At 46.9% G+C, this 21,985-nt stretch overlaps 1 protein-coding gene across 5 annotated transcripts in view; it reads right to left on the bottom strand.

The window, feature by feature from the left end:
* The window catches only part of HIPK2 (homeodomain interacting protein kinase 2), a 187,502-nt gene that overhangs the window by 112,856 nt on the left and 52,661 nt on the right, over positions 1-21,985 (bottom strand). For 4 of the 5 annotated variants that reach the window (XM_081244935.1, XM_081244934.1, XM_081244932.1 and 1 more), the window contains exons 1-3: positions 12,325-12,624; positions 10,798-12,100; positions 8,560-9,643 (exon numbers count right to left, since the gene is read on the bottom strand). In XM_081244935.1, coding sequence (XP_081101061.1) covers positions 8,560-9,643; positions 10,798-10,858 — 1,145 coding nt within the window. In that variant the 5' untranslated portion in view covers positions 10,859-12,100; positions 12,325-12,624. Of the gene's footprint in view, positions 1-8,559; positions 9,644-10,797; positions 12,101-12,324; positions 12,625-21,985 lie in introns of those variants that run through there. The other variant, XM_081244933.1, reaches the window with a different exon arrangement.

Here is a 21,985-nt window from a genome sequence, read left to right on the forward strand (position 1 = left end):
TCCCATTTTGACGGGGCAGGTGGTAACCCCCCTCTGTGGGGCAACCGACTCTGGGATCCAAGCCACCTCTGGCAACAGTTCTTAAGGGACAAAATAATAATTTTAAAAATGTAAATAAATAACTAAAGCAGGAAGAAACTCCTGGAGGTGATGGATCTGTTTAAGGCATAAACTGTGGTGATGGTTTTACCTCCAAACTCACCAAGCTGTACACATTAAATATGTACAGCTTTTTGTATGTCAATCATACCTCAATACAGTGGCTTTAAAAAAAGAATTTGCCCCAGAGCTTGCTTAAATCTGTCATCTGGCTCCACCCCCCAGAGAGGTGTTCCTTAGATTTCTTTTGCAACCCAGGAATCTCCATTTTTAACAAGGACCTGGGTGATACTTTGGCAGGAGGGTCCTTGGATCACCCTTTGAAAACAACTGGTTTATACCTTGAGCTCAAGAGTGGTTCCAGCCCTCCTGTCCTCAGGTTTGGGGACATGTAGATGGCAATTCTGCAGCAAGGCAGAAAACTGGGCCAAGTTTCTGGGGCATCAACACTGCTTCTGCACCTGGGCCCTTGACCTCTGGGGTCGCTCTGGTTGGTTCATGTGGTCTGTGAATGTACATGGTTTTTCAATGTCTTTGAAGTTGGGTGTGTGTCCTTGCGTGTATACGCATGTCTGTTGCGTGTCTCCCTCCATGTGGCAGGCATCTATGTACATCAGCATCTTTGCTACAGCTGAGCATTAGCTTCTGTCACCAAGGTGCTTGCAAGCTCACCTAGCTGTGCGTATGTCATGCATGGGCTTATATTGTGTTATCTGGGTTTATTCGTGTGACTGTGCACGTGCGTGTATGTAGGCAGGACTGGAACACCAGGGCAGAGATACACTCAAATACACAGAGAGGTTCTCCCTTTAATTATTTCATACTAAAAAAAAATTCGATTTCAAATTATTTCACCACACAACTCAAGGTCCTAGAGATAAGTAAGGGAAAACTAAAGATAACCTAATAGCCCAGATAACTTATTGATTACTTCCCCTCAGAAAAGACACTGCAACTCTAAAAGCTTTTACATATTTATAACCACCTCCCTCATCTTGGTGAATGAGACTGTCAGTGGGTTGAATATTTCACTCAATATTCTCAAGGGTAAACTAGAACCCTTTCCTGTTGTATCTACTAGTAATAAAAAATAAATTAACTTAAAAAGCTAATGCCTGCAATGCAGATGCTTTCAGAGCTCTTCTTTTCAATCAAACCTAACTTCTAGTCAGGAATCTGCACAAGCTACGCAATTTTGGAAACTATTTTTATGACTTTATTAAGTTACGCCTTCTTTTTTTTTCTTTTGCGGTACGCGGGCCTCTCACTGTTGTGGCCTTTCCCGTTGCAGAGCACAGGCTCCGGACGCGCAGGCTCAGCGGCCATGGCTCACGGGCCCAGCCGCTCCACGGCATGTGGGATCTTCCCGCCCAGGGCACGAACCCGTGTCCCCTGCATCGGCAGGCGGACTCTCAACCACTGCGCCACCAGGGAAGCCCTATGCCCCTTTTTTGAAGCAACTTAGCTAAAGACATTTTGGAAGATGCCGTGTTCCCTGCTGATGGGGAGGAGATGATGGAGGGTCCCCAGTGTGAGCCAATGAGGCCAAGGTCAGCCCACAGGAGAGAACACTGTCCCCTGGCCATGGACTAAGCACAGGCCCCGGTCATAATGAGATCCAGACGCGGGGGTGTGGATGGCCCACAGTTGACATTCTACCAATATACTGACTCAGTGGAACACAGTCAGCTGGGGATGGACGGGGCCAGGACTGGAGCTACGGTCTCTTAACTCTCCTCCCAGAGGCTATTACTTGATAGCAGTGGTGGGACTTGAAACCCGGTTCTGGAGGCCAGAGCTTCACAACTGTGCCTCAGGGAAAGCAAAGTCCAGAAACAAAAGACAGCAAAACAAAACAAACGAACAAAACCTATTCCCTCTAAGCCAACTCTGCAATCACAGTACCAGAATTTAAAAGCATTAAAAGTGTTCACATTTATACTGGCTAATGGCGGGGGATGGGGAGGGGATCCCCATTATAATCTAGGGCCTCTTCCCTTTATTTATGAATAACTACTATTGTCTCCTAGCCTCTGGGTGCTCCCCAACTTTTTGCCCCCGTTTCAACTGATAACTTCACTAATATCCTTAACTTCACTGAATTACTCCTTTGTTAAGTCCAAGCCCCTCAAGCCTCCATCAAAATTCTCCACGGTCAGGCCTCCCTCATCTAATCCTTACTTGCCAGCCCAAGCCTTCAACTCCTTGCAGGTGTCGCTGTCATCCCCTCTCCCCCCATCTTCCCTTATTAATTCCAATCTCTGTGCCTCTCAGGCTCCCCCCATACCCATCTCACATTTCCTTTAAGATGGACCTCAAGAGTACTTCAATATAGCCTATTCTCTAAAAACCCTCCCTATTAACCCATCTCGCAAAATCTTTCACTGACTTTGAATCTCTTTAACTGGTTTTTCTCATCACCGGTTCCCTAGAGTCTCAATGAATATCTGATGAGTGATCAAACATTTGTAATATCAAAGTATCAGAAATACACTCTAGGCAATTTGTGTCTTTTAATCTCCTCCGAGAAACCATAAACTCCTCCAGATTAGAAATCTTGCGCCTTATCTCCTACCCGTCAGTACATCACAGGACACACAGTATGCACCCAATGAATGTTTGATGAATTGAACGGAATTAAAATTTATCTCCCCCCGACCTAAAACAACCATGGAATCAATTTGAAGATAGTGTCTGAAACCAAAAGAACCAGGCAAAAAAGGTTACATTATTCTGAAAGAGTAGATTACTGGCCTTCACGTCCTAAATTTTTATGCACGCCCCACCCTTTTTCTTTGGTCCTGGTAATGGTCTTAAGTGTTTCAAATTAAGTCTAGACAAGAGCACTTTGAATAACCGGAGCAGAAACAAAAAAATCCACACATTTTAATCACTATTTCCTGCCTGAATGGCACATCTTTTTGTTTGTTTTTCCTGAGTAGAGCTTAATATTTAGTCTTGTTTTCAGTTTGCTGGTCACACTGACAGTGGAAATACCCCAGCATCAATTTATTGCTTGCTCCAAAAAAATAACTGGCATCAATGTGGAATCAAATGCAGGAGTCCCCCCTTAATCACAGTCAGCCGCGATCTAAAAATATTAAGTGAAAAATTCCAGAAACAAACCATTCTTAAGTTTTAAATTGCCTGCTGTTCTGAGGAGCGTGATAAAGTCTCACAAAGTCCCGTTCTATCCCACGCAGGACGGGAAGGGCACCGTGGTGCTTGTGTTCAAGTAGCCCTTATTTTACTTAATAGTGGCCCCAAACGGCAAGAACACGGATGCTGGCGATCCAGATGCTCCGAAGAGAAGCCTGTAAAGTGCTTCCTCTAAGTGAAAAGGTGAACGTTCTCCTTTTAATGAGGAAAGGAAAAGAAAGTATGCTGAGGTTGCTAAGATCTACGGTGAGAATGAAGAATGAATCTTCTATCCGTTAAACTGTGAAGAAGGAAAAAAGAAATTCGTGCTAGCTTTGCTGTTGCACCTCAAACCGCAAGTTACGGCCGCAGTGCGTGATAGGGCTTGGTTAGGGTGGAAAAGGCACTGAATTTGTACAATAAGATATTTTGAGAGACACCACATTCACATAACGTTTATTACAGTATGTTGTTGTAACTGTTCTCCTGTATTATTAGTTATCAGTGTTAATCTCTTACTGTGTCTAATTTGTAAATTGCCTATGCATACCGGTACGTATGCATAGGAAAAAACACAGTGTACATAGGATTCTTTACTATCCTCAGTTTCAGGGACATCCACTGGGGGTCTTGGAACGTAACCTGGAGGATAAGGCAGGGCTGCTGTAGGGAAACGGCAGGGACTTCCAAAGTATGTTCACAGAAGTGCACAGGATCTGCTTCAGTTCCATCTCTTAGGGTGTGAACACTTCAAAGGAGACACCATTAAGGACCCCTTTCTCTCTCAGTGGGCCTCCAACAACCTGCACAAGCTCACCTCTGATTCCCCGTGGCGAGTCTTGGGGTATGTGCAGGGCGAGGACTTTCTCCAGGGACACCCCTCTGGAGACCGGGGTGCAGTGGGTCTGGGGCAGGGCCGTGGTGATACTGTGTTCTTAACATGCTCTCCAAGTGATTCTTATGCACAATAAAGCCTGTGACCAGCGTGGTTTGATGGTTTAACTAGGTAACTGACCTTCGAGTTGGAAGGTCAGGTTGGACGGGCTACCCACGCATCAGGGTTAAACCATGAAAAAAGCAGCCTTTGCTTCCTGAAAAACACACGGTCAGGCTTGCTTCACAGTATACCTACGGCAATATGCCCGGCCTCGACCAAGCACGCGCCTAATAGCCGGGGGAAACCGTTTGCTCCCCGAGACACACCTACTTTTCCAGGTACATCCCCCCCGCCCCACGAGGACAGGAACATCTCTTTACATCAGACTGTTTCCACATCACTAGGCGGGGACAACGGTGGGTTGAGACATTTAACACTGTGCATTTAAAAACAGGGCAGGGGGGCTTCCCTGGTGGCGCAGTGGTTGAGAATCTGCCTGCCAATGCAAGGGACAGGGGTTCGAGCCCTGGTCTGGGAAGATCCCACATGCCGCGGAGCAACTAGCCCCGTGAGCCACAAATACTGAGCCTGCGCGTCTGGAGCCTGTGCTCCGCAACGAGAGGCCGCGATAGTGAGAGGCCCGTGCACCGTGATGAGGAGTGGCCCCCGCTTGCCACAACTAGAGAAAGCCCTCGCACAGAAACGAAGAGCCAACACAGCCATAAATAAATGAATAAATAAATAAATAAATAAATAAAATTAGAAAAAATAATAATAATAAATAAAAATAAAAACAGGGCAGGTCATTAAATGTCCTCCTCTTTGAAAGTGAGGTCGCCAGGGGATGATGGCCCAGCTCAGATACAGGGGGCCCGGGGGACCCAGGCCCTGCCGAAGGCTGGATCCACAGGGTGATGACTCCTCTACGTCAGGTGGCTCAAACACAGAGTCTCTCACGACGCAGCTGAAAACGCCGACCTTCTCAGATAACAACGGACCACTGAGGAGCCTTCTCCACCCACCTCCTCTCCCCTGTAAGAGGCAACACAATCAGGAAAATCGACTGGACCAATGTGGCCGGGAGCTGGCCGTCCCACGGCAAGGATTGATGCCGACCGGGCTGGAGGCTGTCCTCAAACCCTCAAACTGCCGTGTGTGGTAGCAAACTACTCCGGGGTTCAGACGAGACCCGGGGGAGGAACAGGACGCTGTGACCAATTTAGAGATGAAGCATCACTTCAGGCAGAACCACTGGGCTGGCTTTCATGTTGACTGTGCCCTTGAAAGCAGAGCTGGGCACAGGGGGGCCACCAGGAGGACCCGAAGGGCACTCGCCTTTTTTGGTCAAACCGACCACAGGAGGAAGGGGTCCTGCTCAGAAATTTATGCAACAGTCACATGAGGTCTAAAGAAAGGGGTCACATCACAACCAGAGGGAGGGCCTTCCAAGGCAAATGGGGGCACCGGGGCCGGAAGTGGAAGACGGAGAGGGGGCCTAAGGAGAGCCCTGGACTCACGGCACACGAGCCTTCCACACCCGGCGGGGCGGTTTCTCCTGCCGCCCAGAGCTCCTGCGCTGGGGTCCCCCGTACCCGGGCACCAGGGCCGACATGAAAGCGCAGGAAGCCTGGAGAGTCTGTCTGCTGCGAGAGGGGTGCCACGTGTCACGTAGGCACAGGAAGGTGAGAACACGAGCGAGGCCAAGAGTCCCGAAGTCAGCTTACCCAGTGCATCAAGTTTGGCTGCAAGTATGCATTGCCTTTTTTTTTTTGCGGTACGTGGGCCTCTCACTGTTGTGGCCTCTCCCGTGGCGGAGCGCAGGCTCGGCGGCCACGGCTCACGGGCCTAGCCACTCCGCGGCATGTGGGATCTTCCCGGACCAGGGCACGAACCCGTGTCCCCTGCATCGGCAGGCGGACTCTCAACCACTGCGCCACCAGGGAAGCCCAGCAGGCAGATTCTTAACCACTGCGCCACCAGGGAAGCCCCTGCATTGCCTTTTAAATAGAATTTTTAAAAGCCTTTTTACAAGTTGCTCCGCTCAAGTTTTAGAAAACATGAATAAGGCGAGTATCGTCCATTAAGCGGCATCAAGTTAACAAAATAATAAAAGCCCGAGCAGCCTTGACTTCACTGCAGTTCACCCTAAATTCAGGCCAAGACCTAGGAAGGAGCGGCCTGGCATGCTGAACTGGCACCCCCAAGTGTAGAGTGACAGCGGCGGCGGGGAGCTGGCCAAGGCACTGGCTATCCCTCGGATGGGCTGGTGACCCTAGATGACCAGAGCTTGCGTTCAGAGAAGGGCACTTTGTCGAGAGCACGCCTGTGGTTCCAGCCCCTGGCCAGCGTCTTCCTTCACCCTCTCCCGGGGGTCCGCAGGGCCTGCTCCCTCCACCTTCAGGCCCAGGCTCCCCTTCCTCGGTGGCCACAGCCCTGGGCTCACAGCCTCCCCCTCTGCCTGGCTCCGGGGCTGCGGGCCTGACAGCAGACCGCAGAGGTCTAAGAAGCTGGTGAGCGGAGAGGAACCGGGTGAGCAGTACAGATCCACCCCTCCCGGAGCCCAGCAAGGACGCAGATGCGAGGCTCCTCCCTGGATGCTCAGGGCAGGCGGGTTGGGGGGAGGACAGCACGGGTGGAGGGGCTTAGAGACTTGTCTAATTCGGGACTGAGATGAGGGAGGTGAGGGGGCAGTGTGGATGTGTGGCCTGTGGCCACAGACCTCCCAGCAGAAGGGGTACGAGGTCAAGGACAGAGACCTACGGACTGAGGGCCAGGCGAGGGCACCTGCGACACAGCCGGCCGGCCGGAGGGGTGAGCAAATCGGCAAACAAGGTGTGGCGGGGACGGGTATGCCTCAGAACGTGTGACGGGCCCACTGTGCTGACGCGGCTCAAGCACATTCCCCGCCTTTCTCCGTGGCCGGGAAGGAGGTGTGGGGAAAGCACGTGCTCACTCAGGGGTCGGGCCAGCAGGGCTCGGGCCAGCAGGGCTCGGGCACGGAGGAGTCGTGGGATCCTGGTTCTACTGCGCACGTGTCAACCTCTTAAATGTGTTGTCAGCCCCATCTTCTCATGGGAGTTTTAGTTTCGTATTTTGCCAACTTCCATTTTCACCAGGCCGTTCAACATCCCCGCAGACACAGCCCATCACCATCTCCCCAGAACAGATTCACTCGCTTCCCATTTCCAACCAAGCCCTGTGCACTGACGGCGCGCCAGATACGGAGCCAAGGACCCAGCTGCGTCCCGGCTCCGTCATCCAACAGCCCCAACACGGCTGCTGCCCGGACTCTCCCAGGTTAGGGGTCAGGAACAAAGGGGTTAGAGAAACGAGGCAACCAGCCCAGTCGCACAGCTCAGCGAGCGGAGGGTTGAGGCTTTCCTGACCCCAGAGCCAGTGCTCTCATCTGGGTCCCACCAGAGCAGCGATTCCTAACCCTGGCTGCGCACTGGGAGCCCCAGGAGAGCTGTGACAAACACCCATGTAGGACGCCACCCCCAGAGATGTCGACGATTCAGTGTGTGGGGACTGGGACCTAAATCAGGTTATTTTTTAAAGCCCGCTCCACCCACCGGTGATTTTGACATGGAGCCAAGGGTGGGAAGCAGTATGCCACAGACTCCAGGATGGCGAGGGCCTTGCCTCTGCTCTCCTGGCTGTGTCCCGGTCCCCAGTGCTGTGCCCGGCTCATGTTAGAGGTGAAATAAATCCTTGTTGAACGAGTGAAGGAATGAAAGCGTCACACTTTCCCACCAAGGGTGCTACAATCCTTCATCTTCCTGACCCCAAAGTTCTCCCACCACCGGAGCCCGCTGACTGGTCCCTAGGCTACAGACCCTCCCTCCTCCCATCCCCTTTCCACACGGACACAGAGCCAGCCTCTCAGAGCATCGCTTTCATCCTATCACCCACCCTCTGCTGTTGAAATGTTTCCGCACTTGCTCCACGTTTATGGACACAGTTGCAACCCCTCCATCTGGCATCTAAGACCCCAACATCCTGGTCCCAACCTATCCTTGCAATCAGATTTTCCACCACCCACGGATTCTCTGTTCTGCCAGGCAGGCGTCCTCCTGGTCTGCAGCGCGAGTCTTGCGCATTCTTGCCAGAGTGACTTCATATTGCGTGTCCCTCTCGCTCCTTCACCCGTGTCTGGATTCCACCCATCTGTGACAACCTGACCCCCCGACCATGCCTTTGCTCTTTGCCCACAGCCCCCGGGAATCCCTCCCAACTCTGAACCTCTACACCAAGGATCTTACTTGGCTCCGTTCTTACACGGCTTCTAATCATCATTTCAATGTGCACATGTCCTAAATTTCCCGACTACATCATGATCACTTGAGGGCAGCAATCTTACCTCCCAGGCAGTGACCAACACTGCACATGCTCTGTGAATGCCGCTGGGCACTCAGCATCTCCTGTCTCGGGGCAAACGGCCTTACCTGTAATATCTGGACTGCAAGTAGGTGGAGCACACAGCCTTGGACACGTGACTGGCTGAACCAAAGTCGATGACCTTGACTCTGTACGGTTGTCTAGATGGATCCACCAGCATGATGTTTTCTGGTTTGAGGTCAGCGTGGATAAGACCTAGGCTTTTTAGCTTCATCAGGGCTGTGGCAACCTGCTGGAGGACCGGGCGAATGTATTTGAGGGGCAAGGGGCTGAACTTGTTCTGCTTCAGAAAGTCATAGAGGTTCTGCTCCAGCATCTCAAAGACCAAGCACGTGTGGTTCTTGTGCTGGAAGCACTCGTAGGCACGGACGAAGTTGTAGTCGTCGGCGCTCTCTGTGCTCAGGCGGGCCAGGATGCTCACTTCGATCTGACCTTGGCGGGCGTATGACGGGTGGTTCTTCAGGATCTTGATGGCCACAATCTCGTTGGTGCCCCGTTTCCAGCACTTGACCACTTGCCCAAACGTCCCACGGCCCAGGAACTCTAAGACCTCGTACGTGTTGGTCATGGAGCACAGCACCTCATGCTGGACCAGCTGATAATCCCCCTCGCTGTTGGAGCCACTGTTTTTGGAAGTGGCGGTCGAGGTGGTGGCAGTGGCTACAGTGGCCCCACTCGCGTTATTCTGAATCATGGGTGGATGCTCTTCGATGATCTGCACGCTGCTTGTGTTCTCGATCTCCTCACTCTTCCGCTTGAGTCCGCATTTTTGGTAGGTATCCAGAAGACTCACAGTGCTGCGACGCATGAGGTTGTGCGGCCCGCCGAGGACTGGCCCGGTGACGGAAGTGCTACCTGCTGATGTCACGACGATGTGCCCGGTGCTTCCTGGGAAGATGATGGTCTGCTCGTACGGTAGGCTGGGGTTTGGGATGGGCAGGGAGGCGCTGACGGTCGTGGCGGCTGGCTGGGATGGTGGCGCGTTCTTGCTCTGGCCATACACTTTGCTGTGGGAGCCGTACCCGGTCATGTCCCAGTTGGAACCCGGCTCTACTTTCAGTTTCTTCACGCTACAGAAGGCACTTGATTGAAGGGTGTGAGGGGAGAAAACGTGCACCTGTGAGGCCATACCTGTGAGAAAGTGAAAGGCGAAAAGAAATAGCTTAGTCACCCTTACTCGAATGAACGCGACAGAGCCACTTCAGGCTGACCGGCGGCATGGGTCCTAGAGTGTACACTGTCTTCTCACTTCGAAACAACGTCGGAAAAGTGGATCTATCCCACCCAGAAGCACCGGCTGGCCGCTCGGTCTGTGGGCTCCAGGGGTTCCAGTGTCGTGCCCGCCACCGTCAGGAGGGTGGGAGGCTTGAAGGGTGGGAATCCAGTCAAGACTCAGAAACACAATTAGAATACCAGAACTTAGTTCATTATGTAGTGTTTTTTTTTTTAATAAATATTGTTTGTGATAGAAACAAATTCTTCCTCAGTTCTCACTGGGCTGCAATCCTATTAAAACTGAAGACTGTATCAGGTGGCCCAGCTGTCACATACTTAGTTGTCTCACGTGGCCAGCTCCTCTCTGTCACAGGCCCTAAGACTGTCAGGCTTACTCATCTGAGGAAACAGCTTCCATACAGGTCCGATCACAGAGTCACTCGTGATCTGCTGGCTTCTGGATGAACCATAATTACCCCCTGGCATCTCAGTCACCTTACATAATTCTGTAGGGTTGAATCGACCAGCAGTGGGTCCGATGTTTTCATGCAGATTGTCTGAATCATTTTATCAGCTTTTTTTTGGAGGGGCGGAGTGGACAGCGCGATTCACGGGCTCTATTCACTCAGCGTTCCTGCTTTTATCTGTCAATCAATTTATCTAGAAAGTCATACTATTTCATATCAAAACCTCACCCACAATTTAGATAACCTCAGAAATCTGTAAGACCGTAACTCTGGAATGGCTGTACAGTTTATAGTTATGGTGATAGTGGAAACAAACCAAAATTCATCAAAGTGAATTAAGGAAAAGTAACAAGGTGATGAGGAAGGATAAGTCCTTACAGGTGAAAGCAGAAACACTGCCCATCTTCTAAGCTGCAGTTGAGAAACATTTCCTATAAAAGCATAAGGAAAGTGGGGTTTCTATCGAGCGCCGTTGGTGTTTCGCGATCCCAGTGTTCGTGTCTCTCTGACCCCCTGGCATTACCTAGGGGGGTTATTTAACATTTTCCTTTTCTCCTCGTCACCCATCACCCTAGTCCACCCTCTCTCTCAGCAACAACCCACCTTCCACTCTGTCCAGAAGCCTGAGGCCAGCAGCCTTGCTGTCCACCTTTATTCTCTTCATTTCAAAACACTCCTGAATTTGCAGCCATCCTCCTCCATCCTCTCTTCCATCTTTCTGGTCTCAGAGGAAGAGGTGTCTCTCTCTTCCAACACTAAAAGTTCCCCCTATTCTCACGATTCAGCCTCTCTCGTTTTCTCTTGAATGCTATGCTCCCTCCGCTGTCCACTCTGATGGCTTTCAATTTCTCCCTGTTAATTGGATCCAAGTCCTTAGTAGGTACTTAATAAAGTTTTGCCAAAAGAATCAGTGACAATCTTTCTCTTCTGCCTTCACATCTGCACATGGAAACTCCCAACTTGGAAGGTAAGAGGAGTAACAGCCGTATTCTTCCTTTTCGATACTTTCCTTCTTCTCACCTGCAATCAATCGTTTATGCTCCCTTTTCTTCAAGGCTCACTCCTTAATCCATCTCCCCCAACACATACACACACTACAGGACTCTGTTCTTAAAGGTAAACGACCTCCTAATTGCCTAATCCAATGGCCTTTTTTCAGCCTCTAATCTCTTTGACCTCTCGGCAACTGACCAATCTGATACTGCTGACCACGACTTCCTTCTTGATGCTCTTATCTGGGCTGTGTGAATCTGTAACCTCCCTATCCCGCATCTGACTGCACATCGTGAGCTGGCTGGTTCCTCTTCCTCTTCCTCCTTTAAAATGTGGGCGTCTCCAATGTTTGGACTCTGTTCTCTCTGGATCGAAGCTGTCACCTCTATGCAGGCGACCCCGACACGTTCATCACAGGCGAAATGCTCCCTCGTGCCTTCCAGTGACGTATTTCTACCTCCTGCTACAAAATCAAGGATGATCTTCCAAAGATGAACGCCTTACCTTTTCCTAAAAGTCTAGCCATTTCACCCTCCATGATAATGGCCCCATGGCTGTTCATAAAATATTCTTCTAGTCACTTGGTTCCAAACCTCTGAGGATTCTTCTTTGCCTCCATGGATGGACAAGAAGATTTGGAGTCTCATTTCTCTGTCCTTCAAAATGTCTCTTGTAACCATCTCTTTCTTTCTGTTCTTGCTGCCTCTTCCATAGTTAAAGCATTTATCACTCTCCAGTAGACAAAAGCAAGCACAGACATCTGGTCTACCTGAGCACTCTTTCTTCCTCTAATTTGCCCATATTCAGCCACCAGATTATCTTCCTAGAACATTTCTAAGCATGTCACGTCTCTGTCCAGAAACTTTCAATGATTCCTTAGTGTCTAGAAGATAAATGTGAGGACTCTTAACACCTTCACATTTTTTTTTTTTTTTTTTTTTTGCTGTATGCGGGCCTCTCACTGTTGTGGCCTCTCCCGTTGCGGAGCACAGGCTCCGGACGCGCAGGCCCAACGGCCATGGCTCACGGGCCCAACCGCTCCGCGGCATGTGGGATCCTCCCAGACCGGGGCACGAACCCGTGTCCCCTGCATCGGCAGGCGGACTCTCAACCACTACGCCACCAGGGAAGCCCCACCTTCACATTTTTATTTCAACTGCTTTGTTGGCTTCACCTCCAACTATTAACCTTCCTGAACCCTCAATTTTAATTAAGCTGTTCTACTCACTGTTTCTAGAATGTCTCTTACAGTTCCTACCTCCATGCTCTTACACAATTCCCCCGTCCGACATGCCTTCACCTCTTCTCTCAGCTTATCCAAAGATAAGACAATTCAGGTGCCTCCTCTTCCCAGACAACTCTAACCTACACTGATATTCCCAACTCTCCATTCCTAAGGCACTTAGGAATGTGCACTGCCCATTTGCCCACAAACTGCATTTCTGCCTTGCGGAATCTCTTGTCTTGAATTGAATTACTTATCTTTTGTGCTATATAACTTTTTATACGTTTTATACGTTTAAGTCATGTTTCCATAACCAGGCTATATTCAGAAGGCGTGAGCTACAGGTTATACTTCTTTTCTCCCCCTAGCATTAAGCCGGGTTTGTTACCTATGGGAGGCACTCAGTTGATGGAATAAAGCACTCTTAACTGATCAGGCTTCGAGGAGAGCTTAGTTTTCTAGCTATAGAGCAATTACCAGTCACAAGCACCTATGGAACCTGGCCTCACTCTGGAGAATAAAGAAAAACCTGCCAATACTTTTCCACCCACACTAAGGCAGAGTCCAGGCAGCTCCCGTCCTGGGGTCAGCAGTCATGTTCTGTCTGCACTTCACCCTCAGGTTGAAGGGCAACCTCAACCTGTCTAACACCCAGCACCTGCTCTGGACCCTACCTTGACCCTGATCCCACAGATCTGACAGAAGCTTCCTTTCTCGTTTGGTTCCTGAACTCCAATGTCTACTTGTGTAATATGACTATACTTCTGTAGACAGCCTTCTACCTGACAGAGACTATTTTGGTTCGCTCATTCAGAATTCACACTTTACCTGTTTCTTCCTATGGTACTTTCTGTTCAAGTCAATCTCCCCTTAATTCTATAATAACACAGAAAATAGCTTTTCTATATTTATCAGTATTAAATAACCACATTGTTCTAGATATTTTATACAATATAGAAATGACCAATCCCTCAGCTTTTAGTAACGTATCCACTGAAAAGGCAGAGCAATAAGCATTTCCTTTCTTCTTTGGTATCGAGCTCGTCCCTTACTGCTCCATCCTCAGTGCTCTGTGGCATGAGGACAGGGAGGGGGGCAGCGAGGGGTCAGAGGTGGCAGAAGAAATATGCTGATGTTACATAAAGGAGATGTAGCTCTATTCTCTGTTTTCACTGCTTCAGAAAAATCTTGGTGGAAAGGCCAGGGTGTAGCAGTGGAATTTTACAGAGGGGAAGAGAATGGCTTATGACTTATTTGCTACTGGGATGACAGCCAAGGGTCATAAAATTGTGGAAACTGTCACTGGGTACCTCTGGTGACAGATTCGCGGGATCAGAGAGGAGACCTGCATGGCTAGAGACACCCTTCGCCGCACCGCCTGCTGCAGACTCTGGCCTGGCCTGGTGTGGCCACTGCTGCTCCTTTATAAGGTCAGCAGCCACTCTTCTAAGAACTAGATTAGCAATTCCCGATACAGCCTTATTCCCCCCTCCAGCTTGACTGAGATATAACACATATAAAGTCATGGCAGTTTAATGTGTACAACATGATGATTTGATACGCATATATGGTGCAAAATGATGATCATAATAAGGTTAGTTACCACCTCCATCACCAAATTACCTTTGTGTGTGTGTGTGGTGAGAACATTTAAGATCTACTCTCTTAGCAGCTTTCAAGTACACAATACCCCGTTGTTGACTACAGTCGCAGGCTGTACATTACATCCCAGAACTTATTTATCTTAGAGCTGGAAGTTTGCCATTACAGTCTTATTACCTTTATTCTGTAGCAGAGGCCATTTTGTTCTGCGAAGCAAACTGCTCAAAGAAAATACAGGTAAAGAAAGTCTTCAATAATAAAAATAATAGCAATTATTATTACTACTACTACTGTTACTTATTTTTAAATCTCTAAACTATCTTATAAGTGATAAACCGTGGCTGATAGTTGCGTAGCTTAGTCTTGAAACAATCCTACAGGAATAACCAAACTTATTGCCAAACATGTCTCCTTGAGAGTGTTTTTCTGGAACAAGTTCTCCTGATTCATGGAGATTCCGGTGACCCGAGCCCACACCCTTTGCATTCTATTTATTCAGATCCCCAAGGCTGGGGCCAAGGAAGGCGAGGACCTTTGTGTTTTCCACTCTAGGAAGAGGTTTCCTCTCATTTCTTTCTGTGTTGACCTCTGTGCTCTTCAAGGCCTGCTGCCCTCCTTATCTGTCAATTTTCTGCTCAGAAAAGGCAGGGGGTTTAATGGGCATTTTCAGTTTGATCCTATGGCACCATTTCAATCACTTTTTAAGTCATCTCTGCCCTTCCTATTTGGTTCTTGGAAGAGAAAGTGAATTTTTCTCCACCTTCCTTGGGAGACTGGGAGGCTATTACCATATGGGTGTGAGGGCAGGTTTTGAGCCCATGGGGAGTGAGGCACCAGGGAAATCACTGTAAGATAAATCTGCAAAACTCACACCTGCTCCCTAGAGGGGGCCACGAGACCCAGGCCGTTCCACAAAAGCCCAAGGAGCCTCCCAAAATAACTCCGAAAAGACTGCCGCATTGTCACTCATGTGAAAGCACAGTGAGTCACCACAATTTAGAACTAAACTTTCTAAAAGGCACATCACTGTTACCACCTGTCTCATAAGAAGGTCAAAATTATAAACACTGAATATTAGATATTCATCAGGGCCTTGCATGCTTTTTAATGTTACTGATACAAGTTTATGCAGATGTTATAAAAGTGACCAGTAAAAAGCAGTTAAAAACTAACTTATTAAAATTTAAGTCAACTTGTACCACACAACTGTATGTAATATGTCCTTCCTTGCATATGGCAAATGAAATACAGCTCCTATAAAATAGGCACTAAAATACATCCTATAGTTAGCAGAATTAAACTCCATTATTTGTAAGAAGTCATTTCTTATTACCACAAAGATGAAAGACTGCTTCTTTCATGCCCCAAACAAATCCAGGTCCCAGCTACCCAGGGTGCATTTCTGACACTGCTAAAGGCAGTGAAAGCACTGGGCCCTCTTTTAGCCATTTTATTCACATGCTCACTTCGCATTTTTAAAAAGACATGCACAAAAGTGTGCATTTCAAAATAATATTTTTAAAACATTTGCCTTCTACTCTTTATTAGAGCTGCCATTTATGTCCATAAAATGTTACCACACTTGAATTCAAACGGTATTACTCAGGAGTCTCATGATTCTCCAGATTTTAAAATCTTGAGCACCCAGTAAGTACCAGGCTCTGGGCAGGATGTTTTACGAACAGGGTAAACGTACATCTGACTTTGGGACAATCCGGAATTACCCTTGCTATTCCAAATGAATTAGTAAGAGCACCCTCTCCACTTTCATTCTTACGAGGCTCCTAGTTTGAAAACTAGGAAGTCAAGTGATGGGTTCAGGCTCCTATAATAAGTGGAAAAACCAGAACTTGACCCCAGAAGTTCAAATCTGGATAATTCTATGTGCCGCTTTGTCTTAATAGTTTAAAGAGAAATTTATTTTTCTAGGGTTAAGAATAATTTTTTCCACCTTAAAAAAAAAGGATAGTTAAAAATCTTCGTGATCTTCCTGAGCTCTTAAGTCACAAGAATTTTTAAAAGGTCATTTGTTAAAGGATTGGCTCATTTAGTTCATTTTTTTCCACATATTTGCCTAGTTTCTTCATAATTTTATATTTCACAATTAGATGAACTGAAAAGTTGCTTCACATCTGAGTACATTTCCTTTCCATTTCACCACCCTAAAATTATCTACTGGAAGATCAGACTCTGCCGATACTACAGGGATGAGTGAGGGTTCAACTATGATTAAAAAAATAATTAAGCTGAATTCAATTTCACTGGACTCTATCAAAGCTCGAGAGAAGGAACTATAAGTGAAATAGTGGCACCATCTTATCAGTATGTAAAGTTTAATTTTGGTGTTGCACATCACCACTCAGAATCCAGTTATGTTATTAAAGAGAACAGAATCATGAACACCTTAGTTTGGGAATTCCCTGGCAGTCCAGCGGTTAGGGCTCCATGCTTCCATTACTGTGGGCATGGGTTCCATCCCTGGCCAGGGAACTAAGATCCTGGCAAGCTGCACAGTATGACCAAAAAAAGAAAAAGAATACCTTAGTTTAGGAGGTGCCAACTTCCCCACTTCCTATAGTTCTTTGGCCACACATTTCTACCAAATAGTAAGTATTTGATAGAAGCTACAGATCTTTCTTTTTTTTGTAATCCAGAACTCAAAGGACAGATTAATTCCCATACCCAGCTGACTGCTATATCTCTTACATATCACATTATGTACATAAGGTATAATAACATTATAGACTATTTCAAAAAATATATGAATGTTAGAAATACACATCTGAATGGACATTAAAAACGCCTAAAAAGGGTTAATCTGTATAATCATTGATTACCATAATTAGATGCCTCAGGGGTTGAAAAGTAATAGAAAAAATTTCTTCATTGATATATGTAACAATATTCATAAAATTTTAATGACAGTAATCCTGCTTGTCAAGTTTATATATTCACAAGTAGTACAAAGATAATTTCAGGTTAGCCCATTTCTAAATAATACATTTACAAAACAGTGTATCCTAAATGTCTATGGGGCTTGTATATCATTTTCCATCAAAGTCTATTTATCTGCTAGTTGTGTAATGTTAAATGTGTAGTATATTCCACCAGAGCACAGTTTAGGATCAACCACAAGCTCTACAGAATTCTTTATCAATAATGACAATCACAATACTACTGATTCCATTAAGGGCCCTCTATATAAAAAGACTGGAGTTGGGGACAAAAGGAAGCACAAGACATCTAAGACATCGGCACTGTGCTAAAGGAGCTTAAAATCTCATGGGGGTGCCAAGTTCAGTGCAAAGTAAAAAGGACAACTGGAAATTCTGGGCAACATAAGCAACTTGCCAAAGTAAATGCAACAGGAGTTCAGAGGCAGGAATCACTATGGGCTGTGGTTAGGCAAGGGTTTACAGGGGAGGTAAGTAAGACTTGAGCTGCGACTAGAAAGATGTTATATCTTTTGAAGGGCATAAGGACAGTGTTCCAGCTCCTGCTAACTGGGTGTTGGGGGCCTGCAACCAGCACTGTGGTCTCTGCCCTCAGGAAGCTGAAGCTTTGCTTGGAGACGACTTAGGAACATTTAATACATTAACAAATGCTCACCCCCAACGTAACTACCAGTCTACACTGTGTGCACCAACAGCCTACTTACCCAGAATTGTCCTCTTCTGATAATTTCAATCTTCTAGAAGTAATTTTTAAATACTGAAAAGGCTGGTGTGAAGCCCTACCACTAAAGCCACTCACTTTATTCTGACTGTCATCTAACACTCAATTAACAAGTCGTAGAGGGACTGTCGTTACTGGGTTTGCTCTCTGTGTCAGACTCCAGGTGCACACACCCTACAACCGTAAGGTCAGGTGCATTTCCCATTTTACAGATGGGTAAGTGGAGTGCAGGGAGATGACACAGTTTGTCCAAGCTCACTTTGCTACTACCAGCAGGGCTGGGATTTAAACTAAGGTCTGCCTGACTACCAAATCTGTGCTGTTAACCCTTCTTTTTCATGCTTTAGGGTCTCGGAGTTAAAGCACCAAATAAGGAGACAGGTACCAAAACAGCCAAGGCAAAATGAAAGCTGGTGTGTGAGAGGAGACTGATCTGAAGTATGGGGCACACAGACTGCATGCCACCTGGTAAAACAATGGACCCCACGACAGCACTCCCAAGTCACCTGCATTTCTCTATCCTCTGGTTATGATGACATTTGGGAAATACAACCACTCAAAACTGTTCAAATAAAATAAATGTACCTCCTGAAAGAGGTAAACTTCACCTCTCTGATGTACAGTGGCGCAGTAGACAGAGCACCGGTCTTGGGCGAGCTGACCGGGGCTGTCCTAGCAGTCCAGCGGAGAGGTGAGGAGGACCTGGACTAAGGACCCTGCCTGAGAAAACAGAAAGGAAGGAGCAGAAACATAAGACTGTGCAGAGAAGAGGGGCAAGACGCACGGACAGAAAGGACGCAAGGGCAAAGGCGAGGGAGCAATCGAATATGTCTGGGGGCCTGAAAGGAGTGGGGGTTCCACAGACCGTGACATGGAAGATGGGAGGTGGTCTTAAAGTGTTGTTTCTCTTGGGGGATGGGATAATGGAATGGGTTTTGAACAAGATGAATTACAAGCACTGACAAGAGATCCAAGTTGAAACCTTCACTGTGCAGCTATTCATACTGAAACTCTGAGGCAGGGAAGTGCTTAATTTACCAAAGTTACAGCGTCAGGAGCCGCTGGTCATTGACAATCAAGCATCTAGTTCCCATTTGCTGAGCTGAATCCTGAATGAAGATAAACCATTTTGAAAAGACAATGGAAATCAATAAGATGGGCTAAGCTTGCACAGGATGAATCGGAGCGGGGAAGAGGGCAAGGTGACCCTGAACCAGTCCATGCATAAGACCAAGGACAAAGGGGTGGAGTCAAAAATATGGCTAAACAAAGATCAGTAGGGCAGAGTGACAAAAATATGGAAAGGGAAAAAGACTGACATCAAAGGATCACATCCCAAAGAGACTGGGAAAGGAATGGTGTTGCTGAAGATGAGAGCCAAGTGAGCGGGAAGAGCTCGATTTTTAAACAATTAATTAATTAATTAACTAACTTATTAACATTTCTTTTTGGCTGTGTTGGGTCTTCATTACTGCACGTGGGCTTTTCTCTAGTCGCGGCAAGCGGGGGCTACTCTTCGTTGCGCTGCGCGGGCTTCTCATTGCGGTGGCTTCTGTTGTTGCAGAGCACGGGCTCTAGGCGCGCGGGCTTCAGTAGTTGTGGCACACGGGCTTAGCTGCTCTGCAGCATGTGGGATCTTCCTGGACCAGGGCTCGAACCTGCGTCCCCTGCACTGGCAGGCGGATTCTTAACCACCGTGCCACCAGGGAAGTCCCAAGGAAGAGCTCAATGTTGGAGAGATTTCACGGAAGGCATTAGCGACAACAGAGAGGAGACGACGTTCTGTATGTACCAACAGAAAAACCAGGATGGGAGAATGGGTGAGGGGTCGTTGACCTGAGGGCCGCCAACAACACCTAGATGAAAATGGAATCCGTGTGGGTAAAGCTGTTTCCCAGGAGAAATGGTGTAGAAAGTAGAGCAGATGGCAAATAAAGTAATCCTCGGGGGCACAGACGTTGTCAAACAGTATGAGGAGGACAGTATGAGTCACAGTGAAGAAGTCAAGTACAAAACGATGAAAAAAAAACAAAACCAATTAAGGGATTGATCCAGGAGAATGAAAACAGAGAAAGCGCTACTGGGCCTGGCTAGGAAGAAGCCACCAGCCCTCTTTTCCCACAGGGTCAGGAGGAGAGAGAGAAGGGGCACTCCCCTGGGAAGAGAACCAGTGCACCATGTTATGCCCCTTGCTTTCCCAAGAAATATGATTCTCTTAAGGACTTTCAAAATCTTTTACGTCATCTGCCTTGAATCTGCAAATTCTACCATAAGCTGTGTTTCTCCAGTTGAGAAAACATCCTTTTCCTACCATTTGCAAATTCTCCACATATCTATCTACCTACTGGCTCATTATTTGTCCAAATCAGCCCTTATCCACGTTCAGACTTATTTTCTCTTTCTGAAAGTCGCTAACCTCACCTATAACAGAGTCAAGCCTCTCTCAAATTCCCCTTCCTGTGACTCTGCCACATTGCCTGGGACTAAGCCATAAATCACTATGGATGTGCCAGCCTTTCACTGCAGCGGGTAAGTAAACGTAGCCTATAAATTGATTATCTAGAGGCCATGTTACCAAGTGTTCATAAGCAATCTGAAAATTACCAATCCAAGATAATTCTAGTGACAAAAAAGAATGATACCGATAAAACAAACATGCTTTTCAGTTTCTTTCTCCAGGAAACTGGAGAATCAATGAAAGGAAAACAAGTGTATAAAAAAAAAAAAACCCTCAAAAACTCTGTTTTCAAGCAATAATTGCATTAATTAAGAATGTTAATTATTTAAAAAAAAAAAACTTCTCAACATAGGTGTATGTATTTGCTAGGATGGCCATAACATAGCACCACAGACTGGGGGGCTTAAACAACAGAACTTTGTTGTCTTGCAGTTCTGGAGGCTGGAAGTCCAAAATCAGGGTGTTGGCAGGATTGGTTCCTTCTGAGGACCCTGAGGGAAGGATGTGCTCCAGGCCTCTCCATGGTTTGCAGGGGGCTGTCTTCCCTTTGTGCATATCTCTAGGTCCACATTTCCCCTTTTTAAGGACACCAATCATATTGGGTTAGGGCCCACCCTAATAATCTGTAACTTGACTACCTCTGTAAAGACCCTTCCTCAAATAAGGTCACATTCTGAGGTAATGGAGTTAAGAGTTAAACATGCGTTTTTACAGGCAAGGCGGTTAGGGAGACAATTCAACCCTTAACAGAAGGTTTAAGGAAATCAAATGCATTTTACTAACGCATAACTGTTTCAGGATATATTGTCATATTTTAAAAGAACTCTCTCTGTTTTTCCCTCCTTGGAGATAAGACATTCCATGTTGTAATTTCCCTATATCTTGCCTCAATGGACCCAGGAGGGGATTTCAATTAGTCAAATATTATATAAGCAAAAGCAAAGTGATTATTTCAAATTAAATTCTGCATAAGTTTACGTTACTTATGCAGTGCTTTCGGAAAAGGCCATGCAGGAATGTCTCTGCAATGTATATCGAGGGATAATTGTAGTCATTCTGGTATAAAAGAGAATTGAAAGTCACATATTAATAACACCAAAATGGGAAAGTAAACTAAGTTTCTAGCTCAGATTCTGAGTGCTCCAAACAGTTCTGAAGGAGACATGAGTACACTCGAGAGGCAAATCCGTTGAGGGCTGGGCGAGGATGAGGGACTTTCCTTCTTCAGGGCCACTCTCGCCTTAATAGAGCCTCGGATGGGTCTTTTCTCAGACACACTCTACTTCCCTTCTGCTACCCATGTTGTCCTTCTAGTCCAAAGGTGGTAGAGGCTTACATTTTTCAACTTTGCATCTTCTTTCCAACTGAGGATCTCAAGAAGATAACATTTAAACACAACTGGTAGGATGAAAAAGGTAACACACCCACAAACCGTAAAAACAAAATCAGCTGTACTTCTGGGTTTAACCCAGAATTTCATTGAAATACACATTTTTCAAAGATCTAGCAGGCTGCTCACATTGTCCCTGAAATGTTCTAAATGAGGCAGTTAAAGTCTCAGCAGCATTAATTTTCAGGTGTTTGAGTCACAACAAATCTTTACAAAAGCACTGTGTCCCCGGACTGAATACCTCAAGAAAGCGGTGAGCTGGAGTGGGGGCAGGTACTGAGGGGTTAGCTACGTGTCTGGCGATGCTAGGGTAAGCCTCAGATTGAATTTTTCTACCCTTCAGAAATGGTTTATGAGGTCCAAATCAAGACTAAAAATCTGGTAGGCTTGTTTTCTCTTTTAGGCAAAAAAGAAGTAGTTATTCTTAGATTCCTCTTACCAAATTATG

This window comes from Mesoplodon bidens, assembly GCF_964165515.1.
Source record: "Mesoplodon bidens genome assembly, chromosome: 9".
NCBI classification, from domain to species: Eukaryota; Metazoa; Chordata; class Mammalia; order Artiodactyla; family Ziphiidae; genus Mesoplodon; species Mesoplodon bidens.